Source organism: Telmatherina bonti (genome assembly GCF_933228915.1).
Source record: "Telmatherina bonti genome assembly, chromosome: 4".
NCBI lineage: Eukaryota > Metazoa > Chordata > Actinopteri > Atheriniformes > Telmatherinidae > Telmatherina > Telmatherina bonti.
Genome location: NC_136622.1, coordinates 4,175,699 through 4,194,637, shown reverse-complemented (window position 1 = coordinate 4,194,637; position 18,939 = coordinate 4,175,699). Strand labels below are relative to the sequence as shown.

Here is an 18,939-nt window from a genome sequence, read left to right as displayed (position 1 = left end):
CACACACACACACCTCTACATCACACACACATCTCTACATCACACACACATCTCTACATCACACACACCTCTACATCACACACACACATCTCTACATCACACACACACACACCTCTACATCACACACACAACTCTACATCACACACACATCTCTACATCACACACACCTCTACATCACACACACACATCTCTACATCACACACACACACACCTCTACATCACACACACATCTCTACATCACACACACATCTCTACATCACACACACATCTCTACATCACACACACACACACCTCTACATCACACACACATCTCTACATCACACACACATCTCTACATCACACACACCTCTACATCACACACACACATCTCTACATCACACACACACACACCTCTACATCACACACACACACACACCTCTACATCACACACACACCTCTACATCACACACACATCTCTACATCACACACACACATCTCTACATCACACACACACCTCTACATCACACACACACACACATCTCTACATCACACACACACACCTCTACATCACACACACACACACACCTCTACATCACACACACACACACCTCTACATCACACACACACCTCTACATCACACACACACACACACCTCTACATCACACACAAACACCTCTACATCACACACACACACACCTCTACATCACACACACACACCTCTACATCACACACACACACACCTCTACATCACACACACACACACATCTCTACATCACACACACACACCTCTACATCACACACACACACACCTCTACATCACACACACACACACCTCTACATCACACACACACCTCTACATCACACACACACACACACCTCTACATCACACACAAACACCTCTACATCACACACACACACACCTCTACATCACACACACACACCTCTACATCACACACACACACACCTCTACATCACACACACATCTCTACATCACACACACACATCTCTACATCACACACACACATCTCTACATCACACACACACCTCTACATCACACACACACAAACACCTCTACATCACACACACACACACCTCTACATCACACACACACACACCTCTACATCACACACACACACACCTCTACATCACACACACACACACACCTCTACATCACACACACCTCTACATCACAGACAAACACCTCTACATCACACACACATCTCTACATCACACACACACACACACCTCTACATCACACACACACCTCTACATCACACACACACCTCTACATCACACACACATCTCTACATCACACACACACCTCTACATCACACACACACACATCTCTACATCACACACACACACCTCTACATCACACACACACACACACCTCTACATCACACACACACACACCTCTACATCACACACACACACACCTCTACATCACACACACACACACCTCTACATCACACACACACACACCTCTACATCACACACAAACACCTCTACATCACACACACACCTCTACATCACACACACACACACACCTCTACATCACACACACACACACCTCTACATCACACACACACCTCTACATCACACACACACACACCTCTACATCACACACACATCTCTACATCACACACACACCTCTACATCACACACACACACATCTCTACATCACACACACACACCTCTACATCACACACACAAACACCTCTACATCACACACACACACACCTCTACATCACACACAAACACCTCTACATCACACACACACACACCTCTACATCACACACACACACATCTCTACATCACACACACACACCTCTACATCACACACACAAACACCTCTACATCACACACACACACACCTCTACATCACACACAAACACCTCTACATCACACACACACACACCTCTACATCACACACACAAACACCTCTACATCACACACACACACACCTCTACATCACACACACACACATCTCTACATCACACACACAAACACCTCTACATCACACACACACACACCTCTACATCACACACACACACACACACCTCTACATCACACACACACACACCTCTACATCACACACACACACACCTCTAGCATCAAAACAGCTGGAGGAGGAAGAAGTTGAAATAAAGAAAAAGAAAAAAAATCCAATCACATGTATAGATACTCTCACACAGTGTACCATACCACCCCCCCCCCCCCCCCCCCCCCCCCCCCCCCCCACTAAACGACCTTTGCTGGTCACCTTCAGACGTGCCTCTTCATCCTCAACACCTTCCATCACGTGACCATGGAAGCTGAACCCATAACCAGCAGGAAGTGTTGCCACGGCGATGCGCCACATGCCCACGCGCGTCCCTCCGCAAGGTGACCCCCCCCCCCCCCCCCCCCACCCCTCCCGCACCGGGAAGCTCGTGAAGGTCCCTCCGGCCGCGGGTTGCCCCCAAACCCCCCCTACCACCTCCCCCCCCCGCAGCAACAGCCGGGAGAAGCAGGAGGCGCGCGAGGGAACAGCGCGTGCCTCATCAGCTGAGACGCGACGTGGACGGATGGATGGACATCATTAGACTCTAACACGCGCGCGCGCGAGTACATTCACGTGTAGACGCACACATGCACACACTTCCTGCTCGTGTCATCGCGCTGTCTGCAGGTTATTATGGTCTGTCCTCCTGCACGCGCTGCTGGGGACGCTGCGTGAGGCCTGGGAGGCCGTGCACGCTCCTCAAGTCCCCCAACACACACACACACACACACACACACACACACACACACACACTACTGCATCACAGCGCGAGCAGCACATCTCCCTGCTCGGGGACACGCACGGACTCACCGTGCAGGCCGAGCTCAAGGACATCAGCATCAGCGCGCGGGCGGGGGGGGCAGAATCCCCTCTAATCTGCGTCCCAGGCCGGAGGAGAGGAAGCGGGGGGGGTGGGGGGGGGGGGGAGCGGCTCCGCGTGCCTGCAGTCCGGAGGAGAGGAGGTGCTGAACATCCGCTCCGCGCGCTCACCTGCTGGCTGGTCGGAGGAGGTCTGCGGCGGTTCCAGGCAGAGCGCGCGCGAGAGAGAGAGGGGGGGGGGGGGAGGTCCGGACGGGCTGATCCCGGCTCTGGCAGCGGATGGTTCGGCCCAGTTCGGCTCAGACTGGAGTTACTGGGAGGAGAAACGCTGCGGTGAGGAGAAGCTCGTGCGACATCTCTGTGGAGGAGGAGGAGGAGGGAGCGAGCCGCTGCTGGAGCTCACGCGCACAGGAGCTCGGTCGCAGCATCCGCGAGAGGAGCTGCTCTGGAGGATCTGCGTCACCCCTCCCCCATCTGCTGCGTGATGACGTCGGCAGCCTACTATCAGTTGGCATCCAGAGCACGCGCACGCGTCCCGAACATGGTGTGCGCGAGATGTTCTAGCTGTTAGAAGACATTCCAGTCACGCGCTGGTCCCAGTTCGGGTTTTACTGGACTTACTGGGAGAGAAGCATAGAAACCAGAACTCCCAGTATCAACAGCAGATCCCATCATAACTTTCTCCCCCTCCTCCTCCTCCTTCAGCATGGTCCTGCTGGACCAGTTCTCCTGTTCCACCATCAGGATGTGGTCCTGCTGGACCAGTTCTCCTGTTCCACCATCAGGATGTGGTCCTGCTGGACCAGTTCTCCTGTTCCACCATCAGGATGTGGTCCTGCTGGACCAGTTCTCCTGTTCCACCATCAGGATGTGGTCCTGCTGGACCAGTTCTCCTGTTCCACCATCAGGATGTGGTCCTGCTGGACCAGTTCTCCTGTCCCACCATCAGGATGTGGTCCTGCTGGACCAGTTCTCCTGTTCCACCATCAGGATGTGGTCCTGCTGGACCAGTTCTCCTGTTCCACCATCAGGATGTGGTCCTGCTGGACCAGTTCTCCTGTTCCACCATCAGGATGTGGTCCTGCTGGACCAGTTCTCCTGCTCCACCATCAGGATGTGGTTCAGCGTGGTCCTGCTGGACCAGTTCTCCTGTTCCACCATCAGGATGTGGTCCAGCGTGGCCCTGCTGGACCAGTTCTCCTGTTCCACCATCAGGATGTGGTCCTGCTGGACCAGTTCTCCTGTTCCACCATCAGGATGTGGTCCTGCTGGACCAGTTCTCCTGTTCCACCATCAGGATGTGGTCCTGCTGGACCAGTTCTCCTGTTCCACCATCAGGATGTGGTCCTGCTGGACCAGTTCTCCTGTTCCACCATCAGGATGTGGTCCTGCTGGACCAGTTCTCCTGTTCCACCATCAGGATGTGGTCCTGCTGGACCAGTTCTCCTGTTCCACCATCAGGATGTGGTCCTGCTGGACCAGTTCTCCTGTTCCACCATCAGGATGTGGTCCTGCTGGACCAGTTCTCCTGTTCCACCATCAGGATGTGGTCCTGCTGGACCAGTTCTCCTGTTCCACCATCAGGATGTGGTCCTGCTGGACCAGTTCTCCTGTTCCACCATCAGGATGTGGTCCTGCTGGACCAGTTCTCCTGTCCCACCATCAGGATGTGGTCCTGCTGGACCAGTTCTCCTGTTCCACCATCAGGATGTGGTCCTGCTGGACCAGTTCTCCTGTTCCACCATTAGGATGTGGTCCTGCTGGACCAGTTCTCCTGTCCCACCATCAGGATGTGGTCCTGCTGGACCAGTTCTCCTGTTCCACCATCAGGATGTGGTCCTGCTGGACCAGTTCTCCTGTTCCACCATCAGGATGTGGTCCTGCTGGACCAGTTCTCCTGTTCCACCATCAGGATGTGGTCCAGCGTGGTCCTGTTGGACCAGTTCTCCTGTTCCACCATCAGGATGTGGTCCTGCTGGACCAGTTCTCCTGTTCCACCATCAGGATGTGGTCCTGCTGGACCAGTTCTCCTGTCCCACCATCAGGATGTGGTCCTGCTGGACCAGTTCTCCTGTTCCACCATCAGGATGTGGTCCTGCTGGACCAGTTCTCCTGTTCCACCATCAGGATGTGGTCCTGCTGGACCAGTTCTCCTGTTCCACCATCAGGATGTGGTCCAGCGTGGTCCTGTTGGACCAGTTCTCCTGTTCCACCATCAGGATGTGGTCCTGCTGGACCAGTTCTCCTGTTCCACCATCAGGATGTGGTCCTGCTGGACCAGTTCTCCTGTTCCACCATCAGGATGTGGTCCTGCTGGACCAGTTCTCCTGTTCCACCATCAGGATGTGGTTCAGTGTGGTCCTGCTGGACCAGTTCTCCTGTTCCACCATCAGGATGTGGTCCTGCTGGACCAGTTCTCCTGTTCCACCATCGGGATGTGGTTCAGCGTGGTCCTGCTGGACCAGTTCTCCTGTTCCACCATCAGGATGTGGTCCTGCTGGACCAGTTCTCCTGTTCCACCATCAGGATGTGGTTCAGCGTGGTTCTGCTGGACCAGTTCTCCTGTTCCACCATCAGGATGTGGTCCAGCGTGGTCCTACTGGACCAGTTCTCCTGTTCCACCATCAGGATGTGGTTCTGCTGGACCAGTTCTCCTGTTCCACCATCAGGATGTGGTTCTGCTGGACCAGTTCTCCTGTTCCACCATCAGGATGTGGTTCTGCTGGACCAGTTCTCCTGTTCCACCATCAGGATGTGGTCCTGCTGGACCAGTTCTCCTGTTCCACCATCAGGATGTGGTTCAGCGTGGTCCTGCTGGACCAGTTCTCCTGTTCCACCATCAGGATGTGGTTCAGCGTGGTCCTGCTGGACCAGTTCTCCTGTTCCACCATCAGGATGTGGTCCAGCGTGGTCCTGTTGGACCAGTTCTCCTGTTCCACCATCAGGATGTGGTCCTGCTGGACCAGTTCTCCTGTTCCACCATCAGGATGTGGTCCTGCTGGACCAGTTCTCCTGTTCCACCATCAGGATGTGGTCCTGCTGGACCAGTTCTCCTGTTCCACCATCAGGATGTGGTCCTGCTGGACCAGTTCTCCTGTTCCACCATCAGGATGTGGTCCTGCTGGACCAGTTCTCCTGTTCCACCATCAGGATGTGGTCCTGCTGGACCAGTTCTCCTGTTCCACCATCAGGATGTGGTCCTGCTGGACCAGTTCTCCTGTCCCACCATCAGGATGTGGTCCTGCTGGACCAGTTCTCCTGTTCCACCATCAGGATGTGGTCCTGCTGGACCAGTTCTCCTGTTCCACCATTAGGATGTGGTCCTGCTGGACCAGTTCTCCTGTCCCACCATCAGGATGTGGTCCTGCTGGACCAGTTCTCCTGTTCCACCATCAGGATGTGGTCCTGCTGGACCAGTTCTCCTGTTCCACCATCAGGATGTGGTCCTGCTGGACCAGTTCTCCTGTTCCACCATCAGGATGTGGTCCAGCGTGGTCCTGTTGGACCAGTTCTCCTGTTCCACCATCAGGATGTGGTCCTGCTGGACCAGTTCTCCTGTTCCACCATCAGGATGTGGTCCTGCTGGACCAGTTCTCCTGTCCCACCATCAGGATGTGGTCCTGCTGGACCAGTTCTCCTGTTCCACCATCAGGATGTGGTCCTGCTGGACCAGTTCTCCTGTTCCACCATCAGGATGTGGTCCTGCTGGACCAGTTCTCCTGTTCCACCATCAGGATGTGGTCCAGCGTGGTCCTGTTGGACCAGTTCTCCTGTTCCACCATCAGGATGTGGTCCTGCTGGACCAGTTCTCCTGTTCCACCATCAGGATGTGGTCCTGCTGGACCAGTTCTCCTGTTCCACCATCAGGATGTGGTCCTGCTGGACCAGTTCTCCTGTTCCACCATCAGGATGTGGTCCTGCTGGACCAGTTCTCCTGTTCCACCATCAGGATGTGGTTCAGTGTGGTCCTGCTGGACCAGTTCTCCTGTTCCACCATCAGGATGTGGTCCTGCTGGACCAGTTCTCCTGTTCCACCATCGGGATGTGGTTCAGCGTGGTCCTGCTGGACCAGTTCTCCTGTTCCACCATCAGGATGTGGTCCTGCTGGACCAGTTCTCCTGTTCCACCATCAGGATGTGGTTCAGCGTGGTTCTGCTGGACCAGTTCTCCTGTTCCACCATCAGGATGTGGTCCAGCGTGGTCCTACTGGACCAGTTCTCCTGTTCCACCATCAGGATGTGGTTCTGCTGGACCAGTTCTCCTGTTCCACCATCAGGATGTGGTTCTGCTGGACCAGTTCTCCTGTTCCACCATCAGGATGTGGTTCTGCTGGACCAGTTCTCCTGTTCCACCATCAGGATGTGGTCCTGCTGGACCAGTTCTCCTGTTCCACCATCAGGATGTGGTTCAGCGTGGTCCTGCTGGACCAGTTCTCCTGTTCCACCATCAGGATGTGGTCCTGCTGGACCAGTTCTCCTGTTCCACCATCAGGATGTGGTTCTGCTGGACCAGTTCTCCTGTTCCACCATCAGGATGTGGTTCTGCTGGACCAGTTCTCCTGTTCCACCATCAGGATGTGGTCCTGCTGGACCAGTTCTCCTGTTCCACCATCAGGATGTGGTCCTGCTGGACCAGTTCTCCTGTTCCACCATCAGGATGTGGTCCTGCTGGACCAGTTCTCCTGTTCCACCATCAGGATGTGGTCCTGCTGGACCAGTTCTCCTGTTCCACCATCAGGATGTGGTCCTGCTGGACCAGTTCTCCTGTTCCACCATCAGGATGTGGTCCTGCTGGACCAGTTCTCCTGTTCCACCATCAGGATGTGGTCCTGCTGGACCAGTTCTCCTGTTCCACCATCAGGATGTGGTCCTGCTGGACCAGTTCTCCTGTTCCACCATCAGGATGTGGTCCTGCTGGACCAGTTCTCCTGTTCCACCATCAGGATGTGGTCCTGCTGGACCAGTTCTCCTGTTCCACCATCAGGATGTGGTCCTGCTGGACCAGTTCTCCTGTTCCACCATCAGGATGTGGTCCAGCGTGGTCCTGTTGGACCAGTTCTCCTGTTCCACCATCAGGATGTGGTCCTGCTGGACCAGTTCTCCTGTTCCACCATCAGGATGTGGTCCTGCTGGACCAGTTCTCCTGTTCCACCATCAGGATGTGGTCCTGCTGGACCAGTTCTCCTGTTCCACCATCAGGATGTGGTTCAGTGTGGTCCTGCTGGACCAGTTCTCCTGTTCCACCATCAGGATGTGGTCCTGCTGGACCAGTTCTCCTGTTCCACCATCGGGATGTGGTTCAGCGTGGTCCTGCTGGACCAGTTCTCCTGTTCCACCATCAGGATGTGGTCCTGCTGGACCAGTTCTCCTGTTCCACCATCAGGATGTGGTTCAGCGTGGTTCTGCTGGACCAGTTCTCCTGTTCCACCATCAGGATGTGGTCCAGCGTGGTCCTACTGGACCAGTTCTCCTGTTCCACCATCAGGATGTGGTTCTGCTGGACCAGTTCTCCTGTTCCACCATCAGGATGTGGTTCTGCTGGACCAGTTCTCCTGTTCCACCATCAGGATGTGGTTCTGCTGGACCAGTTCTCCTGTTCCACCATCAGGATGTGGTCCTGCTGGACCAGTTCTCCTGTTCCACCATCAGGATGTGGTTCAGCGTGGTCCTGCTGGACCAGTTCTCCTGTTCCACCATCAGGATGTGGTCCTGCTGGACCAGTTCTCCTGTTCCACCATCAGGATGTGGTTCTGCTGGACCAGTTCTCCTGTTCCACCATCAGGATGTGGTTCTGCTGGACCAGTTCTCCTGTTCCACCATCAGGATGTGGTCCTGCTGGACCAGTTCTCCTGTTCCACCATCAGGATGTGGTCCTGCTGGACCAGTTCTCCTGTTCCACCATCAGGATGTGGTCCTGCTGGACCAGTTCTCCTGTTCCACCATCAGGATGTGGTCCTGCTGGACCAGTTCTCCTGTTCCACCATCAGGATGTGGTCCTGCTGGACCAGTTCTCCTGTTCCACCATCAGGATGTGGTCCTGCTGGACCAGTTCTCCTGTTCCACCATCAGGATGTGGTCCTGCTGGACCAGTTCTCCTGTTCCACCATCAGGATGTGGTCCTGCTGGACCAGTTCTCCTGTTCCACCATCAGGATGTGGTCCTGCTGGACCAGTTCTCCTGTTCCACCATCAGGATGTGGTCCTGCTGGACCAGTTCTCCTGTTCCACCATCAGGATGTGGTCCTGCTGGACCAGTTCTCCTGTTCCACCATCAGGATGTGGTTCAGCGTGGTCCTGCTGGACCAGTTCTCCTGTTCCACCATCAGGATGTGGTCCTACTGGACCAGTTCTCCTGTTCCACCATCAGGATGTGGTCCTGCTGGACCAGTTCTCCTGTTCCACCATCAGGATGTGGTCCTACTGGACCAGTTCTCCTGCTCCACCATCAGGATGTGGTTCAGCGTGGTCCTGCTGGACCAGTTCTCCTGTTCCACCATCAGGATGTGGTCCTACTGGACCAGTTCTCCTGTTCCACCATCAGGATGTGGTCCTGCTGGACCAGTTCTCCTGTTCCACCATCAGGATGTGGTCCTGCTGGACCAGTTCTCCTGTTCCACCATCAGGATGTGGTCCTGCTGGACCAGTTCTCCTGTCCCACCATCAGGATGTGGTCCTGCTGGACCAGTTCTCCTGTTCCACCATCAGGATGTGGTCCTGCTGGACCAGTTCTCCTGTTCCACCATCAGGATGTGGTCCTGCTGGACCAGTTCTCCTGTTCCACCATCAGGATGTGGTCCAGCGTGGTCCTGTTGGACCAGTTCTCCTGTTCCACCATCAGGATGTGGTCCTGCTGGACCAGTTCTCCTGTTCCACCATCAGGATGTGGTCCTGCTGGACCAGTTCTCCTGTTCCACCATCAGGATGTGGTCCTGCTGGACCAGTTCTCCTGTTCCACCATCAGGATGTGGTTCAGTGTGGTCCTGCTGGACCAGTTCTCCTGTTCCACCATCAGGATGTGGTCCTGCTGGACCAGTTCTCCTGTTCCACCATCGGGATGTGGTTCAGCGTGGTCCTGCTGGACCAGTTCTCCTGTTCCACCATCAGGATGTGGTCCTGCTGGACCAGTTCTCCTGTTCCACCATCAGGATGTGGTTCAGCGTGGTTCTGCTGGACCAGTTCTCCTGTTCCACCATCAGGATGTGGTCCAGCGTGGTCCTACTGGACCAGTTCTCCTGTTCCACCATCAGGATGTGGTTCTGCTGGACCAGTTCTCCTGTTCCACCATCAGGATGTGGTTCTGCTGGACCAGTTCTCCTGTTCCACCATCAGGATGTGGTTCTGCTGGACCAGTTCTCCTGTTCCACCATCAGGATGTGGTCCTGCTGGACCAGTTCTCCTGTTCCACCATCAGGATGTGGTTCAGCGTGGTCCTGCTGGACCAGTTCTCCTGTTCCACCATCAGGATGTGGTCCTGCTGGACCAGTTCTCCTGTTCCACCATCAGGATGTGGTTCTGCTGGACCAGTTCTCCTGTTCCACCATCAGGATGTGGTTCTGCTGGACCAGTTCTCCTGTTCCACCATCAGGATGTGGTCCTGCTGGACCAGTTCTCCTGTTCCACCATCAGGATGTGGTCCTGCTGGACCAGTTCTCCTGTTCCACCATCAGGATGTGGTCCTGCTGGACCAGTTCTCCTGTTCCACCATCAGGATGTGGTCCTGCTGGACCAGTTCTCCTGTTCCACCATCAGGATGTGGTCCTGCTGGACCAGTTCTCCTGTTCCACCATCAGGATGTGGTCCTGCTGGACCAGTTCTCCTGTTCCACCATCAGGATGTGGTCCTGCTGGACCAGTTCTCCTGTTCCACCATCAGGATGTGGTCCTGCTGGACCAGTTCTCCTGTTCCACCATCAGGATGTGGTCCTGCTGGACCAGTTCTCCTGTTCCACCATCAGGATGTGGTCCTGCTGGACCAGTTCTCCTGTTCCACCATCAGGATGTGGTCCAGCGTGGTCCTGTTGGACCAGTTCTCCTGTTCCACCATCAGGATGTGGTCCTGCTGGACCAGTTCTCCTGTTCCACCATCAGGATGTGGTCCTGCTGGACCAGTTCTCCTGTTCCACCATCAGGATGTGGTCCTGCTGGACCAGTTCTCCTGTTCCACCATCAGGATGTGGTTCAGTGTGGTCCTGCTGGACCAGTTCTCCTGTTCCACCATCAGGATGTGGTCCTGCTGGACCAGTTCTCCTGTTCCACCATCGGGATGTGGTTCAGCGTGGTCCTGCTGGACCAGTTCTCCTGTTCCACCATCAGGATGTGGTCCTGCTGGACCAGTTCTCCTGTTCCACCATCAGGATGTGGTTCAGCGTGGTTCTGCTGGACCAGTTCTCCTGTTCCACCATCAGGATGTGGTCCAGCGTGGTCCTACTGGACCAGTTCTCCTGTTCCACCATCAGGATGTGGTTCTGCTGGACCAGTTCTCCTGTTCCACCATCAGGATGTGGTTCTGCTGGACCAGTTCTCCTGTTCCACCATCAGGATGTGGTTCTGCTGGACCAGTTCTCCTGTTCCACCATCAGGATGTGGTCCTGCTGGACCAGTTCTCCTGTTCCACCATCAGGATGTGGTTCAGCGTGGTCCTGCTGGACCAGTTCTCCTGTTCCACCATCAGGATGTGGTCCTGCTGGACCAGTTCTCCTGTTCCACCATCAGGATGTGGTTCTGCTGGACCAGTTCTCCTGTTCCACCATCAGGATGTGGTTCTGCTGGACCAGTTCTCCTGTTCCACCATCAGGATGTGGTCCTGCTGGACCAGTTCTCCTGTTCCACCATCAGGATGTGGTCCTGCTGGACCAGTTCTCCTGTTCCACCATCAGGATGTGGTCCTGCTGGACCAGTTCTCCTGTTCCACCATCAGGATGTGGTCCTGCTGGACCAGTTCTCCTGTTCCACCATCAGGATGTGGTCCTGCTGGACCAGTTCTCCTGTTCCACCATCAGGATGTGGTCCTGCTGGACCAGTTCTCCTGTTCCACCATCAGGATGTGGTCCTGCTGGACCAGTTCTCCTGTTCCACCATCAGGATGTGGTCCTGCTGGACCAGTTCTCCTGTTCCACCATCAGGATGTGGTCCTGCTGGACCAGTTCTCCTGTTCCACCATCAGGATGTGGTCCTGCTGGACCAGTTCTCCTGTTCCACCATCAGGATGTGGTCCTGCTGGACCAGTTCTCCTGTTCCACCATCAGGATGTGGTCCTGCTGGACCAGTTCTCCTGTTCCACCATCAGGATGTGGTTCAGCGTGGTCCTGCTGGACCAGTTCTCCTGTTCCACCATCAGGATGTGGTCCTACTGGACCAGTTCTCCTGTTCCACCATCAGGATGTGGTCCTGCTGGACCAGTTCTCCTGTTCCACCATCAGGATGTGGTCCTACTGGACCAGTTCTCCTGCTCCACCATCAGGATGTGGTTCAGCGTGGTCCTGCTGGACCAGTTCTCCTGTTCCACCATCAGGATGTGGTCCTACTGGACCAGTTCTCCTGTTCCACCATCAGGATGTGGTCCTGCTGGACCAGTTCTCCTGTTCCACCATCAGGATGTGGTCCTACTGGACCAGTTCCCCTGTTCCACCATCAGGATGTGGTCCTGCTGGACCAGTTCTCCTGTTCCACCATCAGGATGTGGTCCAGCATGGTGGAAGGTCTTCCCTGAAAGAGACGTTGTCTGGATGGGAGCAGATGTTTCAGCATTGATGGAGCTTCCCAGATGTGGAAGCTGCCCACACCATCGGCACTAATGCAACCCCATCCCATCAGAGATGCAGGCTGATAACAAGCTGGATGCTCCCTCTCCTCTTTAGTCTGCAGGACACGCCGTCCATGCTGTCCACAAACTATTCCACATCTTCATCCAGGTTTCCACTCAGAACATTTTAAATGAGCTTTGGTCCAGAGAAGACGGCGTGTTTCTGGATCCTCTTCACGTATGATGGAGCTTTAACCTGCATGTGTGGAAAACGCTCCTCCTCTCGTTTTCATGTCTCCAGTTGCTCTCCAGCATCTTGTATCTGTATCTCTTGTATCTGCACATCTCTTTTCAGACGTGTTTCTGATATCAAATTCAAAATAAGCTCATATTTTACATAAATGGAAAAGTGTCTCAGTTTCAGCATCTGATATGCTGCTTGTGTTCTACTGGGAATGAAATACAGGAATAAGAGATTCCTTATTTACACCAACTGGGCATCAGGTTGTGCATATCTATGTCTCTCATATCTATGTGAAAAGGAGGAATATAGGAAAATATGCAAACACACATTTTTATTACTTTTCACCAGTTTAACGTTTACTGGTGGAAAAAGTTCTTATTGCAGTTTTTATAAATGACTACTTTGCTGATCAGAATTGCTCCAGAATGTGTCCGGCTGTTGCATCTGCTGCTGAGCGGTTCTAGGAAAGGTGTCTGGGGAACAGGAGGGGAGACGTTTCTGACAGGAGGAGAGATGGCCGGACCAACAGACAACACTTCCAGCCCTAACTCCCAAACATCCAGCTCCTGTCATGGAGGAGCAGAGCAGAAAAATCATATGTTGATTTCATGCAGTTGTCCTCCAAACCCGCCCCCCCTCACACACACACACACACACACACACACACACACACACACACACACACACACACACCACTATACGCAACTGGCTGCTGTCAGAGCTTGTTAAACAGCCAAGCAGTGTAGGGAAGAAGAGAAGAAATGTATTTATAGATGAATCAGATTAACTTATTAATAGATATCCTCTACACTGCAGGGAGATGGACCACAGACTCGCCTGTCCATGCAGACACACACACACACACACACACACACACACACCCAGAGATCTTGATGAAAAGCTTTGTTGCTGATTTTATCTTCCACTCTTCTCATCTTTTACTTCTTCTACACTATCTCCCAGAGGCAAATATAAAACACAAGTCTCTGTTATCGTTTCCACAAATATACATAAAAAGTCTTTTTTCTGTCAAGCAGAGTCTTTCAGGATCAGAGGGAATCATGTGTGCATCATGTCATTATAATCACGCTCAGGTGGACGCAGGTACGTTGTCTCTGCATCCAGACGCCGCAGGTTTGGTCAGCAGGTGTGTTGCAGCCTCTGCAGGACCTTCTGGACAAACCGCCCAGTCCTCAGCCCTGCAGCTTCATCCACTGCAAGCTGAGACTGACGGGATTCAGTCAGAAAAGAAGACAGCATGAAGATTTTTCGCTGTTTGTGCCGTGCCAGCTCTTCCGTGTGCATATGTCATGTCAGTGAACTGGGCAGTGGGATTGTTTGTATGCGTGTGCAGAAAGCTGCAGGGAGTCAGCTGCTCAGAGACTCTTTGCTCTCATGTCCAGAATGTGCTTTCCCATTAAAAATGTGGCGGGAAAAAGCTGCTCAGCATATATGATGTTCATTTGGAGTTAGCCAATCAGAGCAAAGCTTTTCATTATTTACAGCCTGAACGTTTTCAGCATTTCACTGTTAATACCTGATAGCTTGAATTAATGGGGGATTTATACCTAATAAATCTACACCTTTACCTTCAAGATAGAAGGAAAACAGGTTTTCAGTCCACCAATTCTTGACTCTTGTCCTTCTTTCTTTTCCTCACTTTCTGTAATTATGTCCTCTTGCATGTCTTTGCTCCCCCAGCCACGGCTGGTGCGCTGATGAGACGGATCCATGTTGTCCCACCAGGTCTTCGCTGTTCTCACCAACACCTTCACAACAACACAGTAACCATAACAACCAGTCAGTTGAACAGGACTAGTCAGCTCCGTCCCATGGGGGCTACAGTCCTGCAGGTTTCAATGTTTCCCTGCTTCAACACATCTGACTCAAACAAAGTGAATCCAACAGGTTATGAAGTTCTGCACAATGGGCTCATTCATTTGAGTCAGGCGTGCTGGAGCAGGGAACATTAAACCCTGCAGGACTGCAGCCGTTGCTACACCCAGCCCTGGTTTACTCTAGTTTACCTGGTTTACATGTTACACACTACAGGGCGGTGGCCTGCAGGTTTCTCTGCTGCAACGGCATTGATTTAGAACCTGACTTCATGCTCTACACAAACTGGCTAATTACACATTGATTTGAGTCAAGTGTGTTGCAGCAGGAAAACTTCTAAAAGCAGCAGGACCCGGACTGAGGATCCCTGTCCTACACCTATTACAGTCCTATTTCACTCGTCCTAAAATACTAAAGTACATGAATAAATACTTCTGAAAACACTTTAAAAGTCCGGTTGCAGGTGTTAAAGTTCTGCAGGAATGTGCATCATTAACGTGACTGTACTATCAACACAAAACATGTTTTCAGGTCAGAAACTTAGATAGTTCTGCTTTTACACTTTGAGATTTTTCTCATAATCATCTCTTTGGAAATATGAAAATATCAGATATTACAATAATGACACGTTGGCTGAATGTATCATCATAAGGTAAGTCAGTCACTGTTTTATTCTTCATGCCCTGACCCAGAAGATCCGCTGCGTTCCTGCAGCCCAAATATCCAGTGACGATGCATGGAAATGGAATCATTTCTACTCATTATACAAAACATATCACTTTTAAATAGAAATGTAGCAGGAGAATCACTGCTATCTACCTGTACTCCTGCAGACCCATCACATGCGCAGAACAACACACTGCAGCTGAGCTGGAAGGCGTGAACAGGACCGGAACGCGGGTTTGCAGAGTCCCAACCAGGAACACAGGAACCACGTGTTTCAGTAGCGACGTTTGGACATTTCAACGAGACTGTTGCAGCGAGAAATGACTTACAGCCAATCCCAGACAGACGTCTTAAGGCAGGGTTCTCATTGGCTTCAACACAGAAAACTCTGCTTCAGTGTCTCTAAATGTCTTTTTTCTGCCAAATGAACAACTAGTTCATTAGTTTGGTGAATTATTTGTGTCGTATATCGGAGCTTAATGTGCCATAAATCCAGCAGCACTTGAAATATCTCAGGTCATGGCTTTCATCAGGGTTTCCATACAATCAGCATTTAAATCAGAAAAGTAAGAAACTGAAACAAAGCAGACAGATGGAGACGAGTGGATCAGACCGCTAGACATTCTTCATGACTGCAGAACCCTTTCAGGGTGTCAAACGCCAGTCCCCAGCAGGCTTTTGTTGCTTCCCTGCTCCAACACTGCTGGTTCCAATCCAGTGGATCCAACAGCATCTTGTCTACCTGCTCATCTATTTTGGCCAGGTGTGTTGGAGCATGGAGACAATGAAGACCTGCAGGACGGCGGCCCTCCAGGAGTTTGAGCTCCTAGCTGGGAGGAGGGAGGAGATGGTCCTCAGAACTATCCGGTCCAAACATGGAGGAGTTCAACCCAAAGCTAATCACCGCTCAGTCTCCTCAGTAGACTGCATTTAATCATCATCATCATCATCATCATGTTTGTTTCTTCTAAGTTTTCCTTCTTGTCCAGATCTCCTGACCTTGTCTGTTTCAGTCTGACTGCATCATGACTTCATGATGCAGTCAGTCTGCTGATTTCTTCAGCTCATATTTCTGCTCATTACTAGTTAGCTTTAATGCTAACTGTGTAAAGTAAATATTACTGCTACTTGGGAACACACACATCCTCCTCTCTGACTTGTTGAGTCTAAACTAATCCCAAACAACATGCTTCCATTGCACATCTTGTTTTTGCATATAAATCTGTCAGATTTCAGCAGTGATGTGTTCATTAACGCCACTTGTAAAACAGACAGCAGTCCAGAAAAGCCCCGACAGACCTCAGGCTCACAGCTTCATCACTTACTTGGTCTGCAAGCCTTTCCATCTTTTCATCATCGTACAGTTTGCATGCACAATACACCATTCAGCTGCTCTTTCCGCCCCTCCTCTCCACACTAAGAACGTGCACACACACTCACATGATCTGTTAGATCTCTTGTTCATGCATCAGGCATTTCGATGTGCTCGGCTGATGTCTAATCGGTCCAAGGCTGAAGACGGCAGCGCCTCTTTCAGTTCAAGGACATTCTGCTTCTAGACTGCAAGCCTAATGTAACGTAGCATGAACATCCCGAGCTGTCATTTTGACATGAACACACATGCACATGGCAGCGCATGCAGCTGGTCATGTGTGTGTGACCTTCTGACTTCCCCTCGAGCCCAGAGTAAAGCCCAAAGTGATGTGTAAGCAGATCAGGAGCACACAGAGGAGATCAGCTCAGGGTGAAGGCTGTCAAAGTGGGACGCAAAGAGGAGCTTCCCTCCTTCACCGTCATTTTCCTCCTTTCTCCCATCCTCACCTCCGACTCCTCTCACATCCAGCCATGTTACTTCTTTTCCTTACTCCTCTGACTCCTTCCCATCTGATGGTTAATTCATGGAGCCTGGCTGAACACGCACCCTCTCCATTATTAATATAACATTAGGGAGACAGAGGGAGGTGGAGGGAAGAGGCGGAGGAGGGGAAAATACAGGAAGAGGACAGATGGTGAAAGAAAAGGATTGGAAGGAAGTCGAGAGAGAAAGAGAGATGGACAGAAAGAGGGAGAAAGATGGAGAGAAAGGTGAAAAAGAGAGGATGGCAGGACTGGAACAAAGGAAGTGAGAGGCTGCCAGATTTTCCTCAGTAGGTACAGAGAGGGGAGAACTGGACGTGCGACAGATAGAAAAGAGAGCGAGCACATCGGGAAGAGGACATATGATGTGACATCGTATGTCGTCCTGTCCTGGGAAGAAAGGGAAAGTATGAGGAGGAAGAAGGGAGGCTGACAGACTGAGAGAACAGATCATGTGACGTTTCCATCCTGAACACAACAAACAACCTGATTCTGTAGGAAAAGTTAGAAAGATCGCTGCTAAAAATATCCCCTCTTCGAGGCTTTGTGTGATGCAGAGAAGGAAATCAGAAGACTTTGATAGTATTCTGATAGTGTTCACCGTGTCTTGGCAGGCACACTCAAAGTTTGGAGCGATTAGAAGGTACAGCCAGTTTTTACAGCTTCGTGGTTTCAGGGTGGATTTAGAACACAAAGTGTTGATCGTCTTTACATTTTACTTCCACGCCGACAGACTTTGTTGTAATCTGTTGAAGTGGACCTGAGAAACGTTTGTCCAGACTTTCAGTCTGTCCTCGTCCCTGGTCGTTTTCAGAGGTGTTACCTGTAAAAACATTTACACAACACTGACCCATTCATCACGTTAAAACTCACCAAACTAAAGGGATGAATGTGGAGTCTATAAATACCAGCAGCTCCTCCCAGCAAAGCTCTGGAACCGTGTTGATGCTGCAGTGGGGGTTCTGGTGGAAAGCACCAGACCGTTTTTCTGCTAAACCCAGGATACAATTTAAAATGTCCTCCTCAGGTAGGAAGCTCTCCATAAGCAAGCTTCACATGGCCTTTAAGATCTTCTGATTTTCCCCAACAGAACCCCCACTCACACTGCAGGGTTACTGGTGGATCTCCCTGGAGTCTGTCCGGGTAGAAGAGAAGCCAAAAACCTGCACATACACACTTTTCCAGTACTGTGTGTAGTATATCACATGGACATGACACCACACTAAATCACATTGTATCGTATCCTATCGTATTGTATTGCATCGTACCGTATCATATAATATTATATATCATATCTTATTGCACCATACCATACCTTGTTGTATCGTATCGTATCGTATCGTATCGTATCGTATCGTATATCATGAAATGGTAGATGAACTTCAGCACTTCTCTATTCCGCTTAAACATGCACAGCGTTTTACACTGCATGTCGCATTCATCCATTCACACACACATACACTTAGCTCCAGCTGGAAGCTGTCTGCCCGTCTATCTCAGCTACAGCCATCGTTTCATGTCATGTTAAGTGTGTGAATATATATGCAATAACAAAGAATGTCTTCTTTGTTATTGCATATATATATATATATATATATATATATATATATATATATATATATATATATATATATATATATATATATATATATAATATAAACCATAAACATAAAAAAATATAAAATTTACCACGTTATAAATACAAGGGTAAATACATATGAATAATGTAAACACATAAAATTTAAACATAAATAT

At 51.3% G+C, this 18,939-nt stretch overlaps 1 protein-coding gene across 1 annotated transcript in view; it reads right to left on the bottom strand.

Moving 5' to 3' along the window:
- The window catches only part of atp2b3b (ATPase plasma membrane Ca2+ transporting 3b), a gene marked incomplete at both ends in the record, with an annotated part of 115,303 nt that extends 112,962 nt beyond the window's left edge, over positions 1–2,341 (bottom strand). The window contains one exon of the mRNA XM_079239556.1: positions 2,243–2,341. Coding sequence (XP_079095682.1) covers positions 2,243–2,341 — 99 coding nt within the window. The remainder of the gene's footprint in view (positions 1–2,242) is intronic.
- Positions 2,342–18,939: the final 16,598 nt, after the last annotated feature.